General features: G+C 36.8%; 1 protein-coding gene across 1 annotated transcript; it reads left to right on the top strand.

Moving 5' to 3' along the window:
- Window positions 1-521: 521 nt before the first annotated feature.
- Window positions 522-3,254, top strand: LOC18052552 (protein SHOOT GRAVITROPISM 5). Its single transcript, XM_006448002.2, has 3 exons — window positions 522-955; window positions 1,099-1,498; window positions 2,118-3,254. Exons 1-3 carry the CDS (start codon window positions 835-837, stop codon window positions 2,884-2,886), a joined length of 1,290 nt encoding a protein of 429 aa, XP_006448065.1. The 5' UTR covers window positions 522-834; the 3' UTR covers window positions 2,887-3,254.
- Window positions 3,255-3,746: the final 492 nt, after the last annotated feature.

The following is a 3,746-nucleotide window of genomic DNA, read 5'->3' as shown; positions in this document are numbered from 1 at the left end:
AAAACTAATCAGGGTTTACTTCAGTATAATGATTAAACAAATGCAGTAAGCTAGTACTCATCATTTTGAGATTTTACTTTTGAGTTCAAAAAAGAAGGAGGGAGGGAAGGGGGAGGGGGGAATAAGGTCCCCTGAGGGGGGAAGTGAGGTCCCGTGCAGTGGAGTAAAAGTAGAGTAGAGTAGAGAGAGAGAGAGAGGTGACACTGGGCCTGCAGTTATACATGCAAAGTTATACAGTGTGTGATTGAATAATGACTGTTTGTTTTCTTATGGGAATGGATGTTTTTTTGTTGTTTCTGTCCAAATACCATCTGTGAGAGTGGGACTGGGCTTAAAGTTTCAAGCTTTTCTGATTGGGTCAGCTACAGCATCTCTCTCTGTAGAGTATTTGTTGAGGTAAAATAACAAATGCTTTTTATTTTTTAAATAATAAAAAATTTGGACTACTTACTTAGCCTCACAAACACTAAAACAAGGTGAAGAAGGGTGAGGAGTCAATGAAAAAAAAAAAAAAAAAGCTTCCAATTTTTATTTTTAATTTAAAAGAGCTTAAAAGCTTAAAAGATTAAAGAAAGCTGATTGCAGAAAGAAAGCAAGAGCTTTTGCTTCCTCTCCCCCTCTTCATCTTCTCTCTCTCTCTCTCTCTGTGAAAAGAACTTAAAGTGAGAAAAGGAAAAAAAAAAAAAACGCTTTCTTCTTTTCTTTCTCTTTTCCCCCCTTCCTCTCCACCCATTTTGTTCTTTTTATCAGTAAAGCTGAAAAACAAAGGCCGCTATTCCTGCATCACCACCACTTTGTAGTATCGCCTTGCTAGTCAACAAAAATTCTAACCCCATGTTAGAAAACAACATCAATATTATTGCTCCTTCTTCATCTTCTGATCCTTTCTCCTCTTCAGAAAATGGTGCTCTCGCTATTCATAACAAAAGGAAAAGAAAACCAGCAGGCACCCCAGGTAGGTTTCTTTTTCAGTTTTCTATCGTATATGGGTTCAATTCTAATAAGGTGAATTTTCAAGTTTTAATTTTTGTTTTTTCGTTTTTTGTTTGATATATATATATATATATATCTATAATATTTATACACACACACGCATAGATCCGGATGCAGAGGTGGTTTCTTTATCACCCAAGACCTTGTTAGAATCAGACAGATATGTTTGTGAGATCTGCAACCAAGGGTTTCAAAGAGACCAAAACCTGCAAATGCATAGAAGAAGGCACAAGGTGCCATGGAAGTTGCTGAAGAGAGAAACACAAGAAGTGAGGAAGAGGGTTTTTGTTTGTCCAGAGCCAAGCTGCTTGCACCATGACCCTTGTCATGCTTTGGGAGATCTTGTTGGTATCAAAAAGCACTTTAGAAGGAAGCACAGCAACCACAAGCAGTGGGTTTGTGACAAGTGCAATAAAGGATATGCTGTTCAATCTGATTACAAAGCACATCTCAAAACTTGTGGTACTAGAGGCCATTCTTGTGACTGTGGCCGAGTGTTTTCCAGGTCCTTCTCTTTCTCCTAAATTTATCCCCTTTTTTATTCTTTCAATCAAACCCTAAGATCCTAACGAAATCGTGCCAAAATCTCGATTCACCAGGGCTCTTAGTTAAGTTAAAGCTTCTGTTTTGTTATCTTTAAAGGAGCTAGAGTAATTAATTGTTCTAAATCCAAGAAAGATTTTCGTTAGTACACTGGACCTCATGTTTTCTTGCCTCTTGTGTGGTGTGATCTACATATGCCAGCCAATCCAAGTTCAAGGGGCAGTACTAGCTGCATGACTATTTCTAAATAATTCTAACAGTTTCCATATAAAAGCCAGTTCCACAGAGAACAAATTAAACAGTCGCATTTGCACAAACAGACCCCATTTCATAATCTCTTTTACTTTATTTTAATATTTATAGTAAACGTAGTCGCATAATCTATTCTACAGATCTTTAATCATTTTTATATTGTTTGTTTCTTGGTAACCCTACATGTGCTAGCCTGAAAAATCTTTATTGCTTCCATTCCATTACTTGGTCATTTGATTATTAAAAGCAATAAGAAAATTCCATCATCACTTTCAATCAACCTTTTCTTTTCTTTTCTTTCTTCTTTTTTTTTTTTTTGTCTTTTATAGGGTTGAAAGTTTCATTGAACACCAAGATGCTTGCACTATGCGGCGAGTCCAGCAGCCTGAATCGCAGGCAATGCATGCTCAGCCGGCTTGTTCATCAAGAACTGCTTCAAGTACAAGTCCATCGAGTGATGCCAATTTCAGCATACCACCAGCTTTGCCAGGACTGCCGTTGCAAAAGCCCGGAGAGCCCGTTTTCTTGTACTCTAGTCGAAACAATGCTTCAATCTCTGATCATCAACAAGAACACAATCTTGAGCTTCAGCTGCTACCATCATCATCGAACTCCAATGCAACACGAACTTCGTATGAAAACTATGCAACCCATTTGAAGCTTTCTATTGGGTCAAGTGACAGTGGCGGCGAAAACAGTGAATCAAATAAGCTCATCAGTTTGGATGCAACTGCCTGCGAGCCTTCGTTGGAAGCAAAAAAATTGAAAGAGTTTGCTAACGAGCAGCTAAAGTTAGCCATGGCTGAAAAGGCATATGCTGAAGAGGCTAGACAGCAAGCCAAGAGGCAGATAGAGATGGCCGAGCTTGAGTTTGCAAATGCTAAAAGGATTAGGCAACAAGCACAATCTGAACTTGAAAAGGCTCTAGCTTTGAAAGAGCAAGCTACAAAGAAGATCAGTGCTACTATCATGCAAGTTACTTGCCAAGCTTGCAAGCATCAATTTCAAGCATCAACATCGATGGCGCCTCCTTGTGATGAAACCTCTCTTGCCATGAGTTACATGTCCTCAGCAACTACCGAAGGAGAAGGAGAGTGATGATGAAGAAATTGTCTTGAACCATATACTCTCAAAATAAAAAAAGGAAAAAAGAAAAAAGATAAGATAAGTTCCTTATTATTTCAACAGGCTTCTTATATAACCTTTGTTTTTGTGTATGATTGTTCATTTTCTCTTGCCTTATTGCAAGTACTTATTCTGACCAAATAAGTATGTTGTGGAGATTTCAAGTAGCTAGATGGGGCTGTAAGCTGTTCTTCAATTGATTTATATAAATTCATTTCTTTAGTGGATGTAGAAGCAAGAGCCTTATAATGGGTTTCAATATTGGTGATGCCGCAGTGAAGTGAATAGTGAAATTGTAAAATCCTCTAGCTTGAAATTTTATCTTTTGTGCTGAATGAGAATGGAGACAACATATAATGATGAACACTTGATAGAAAATGAAAGAATATATTCTTCGCCCCATGAGGAAAATTACTTACCGTAGAAAAGAAAATATCAATCATTAGAAGAATCCTAGAGCAGCATAATCACTTCTATACATAAAAATGCATGCCTTTCTGCCATCTTTGAACTATTTTCTTTTTGTTTTGGACCGTTAAGTTTGAATTAATGCAACTTTAATTTGGTCATCTATTTTTCTTTTTAATGATTGTTTCAGCAGAAAGTGCAATCATGAAACACTGAGGGAGCAAACCTAAATGCTTTAATACAGTAATTATGAACCTGTACCCTTTGAAAGATACTTAAGAATTAAAAGCATAAACCCTCTTGTTCGTACATTTGCAATATATATGATGCTGCCTACTATTCAGACTTATAATGCTTTTTTTTTTTATATACCCAAATGATAAAAATTAAAAAAAGAAAATCGTAGTTTGAAGGTTTCAAATTAT

This window comes from Citrus clementina, unplaced genomic scaffold (genome assembly GCF_000493195.1).
Source record: "Citrus clementina cultivar Clemenules unplaced genomic scaffold, Citrus_clementina_v1.0 scaffold_2, whole genome shotgun sequence".
Lineage (NCBI taxonomy): Eukaryota > Viridiplantae > Streptophyta > Magnoliopsida > Sapindales > Rutaceae > Citrus > Citrus x clementina.
This window is presented reverse-complemented; position numbering and strand designations above follow the sequence as displayed.

Bases quoted from the DNA above. Each gene is read 5' to 3' on its own strand.
- LOC18052552 (XM_006448002.2), top strand. From the start codon at position 835: ATGTTAGAAAACAACATCAATATTATTGCTCCTTCTTCATCTTCTGAT. The intron at 956-1,098 runs GTAGGTTTCTTT...ACACACGCATAG, and splicing joins AAAACCAGCAGGCACCCCAG to ATCCGGATGCAGAGGTGGTT. The intron at 1,499-2,117 runs GTCCTTCTCTTT...TGTCTTTTATAG, and splicing joins TGTGGCCGAGTGTTTTCCAG to GGTTGAAAGTTTCATTGAAC.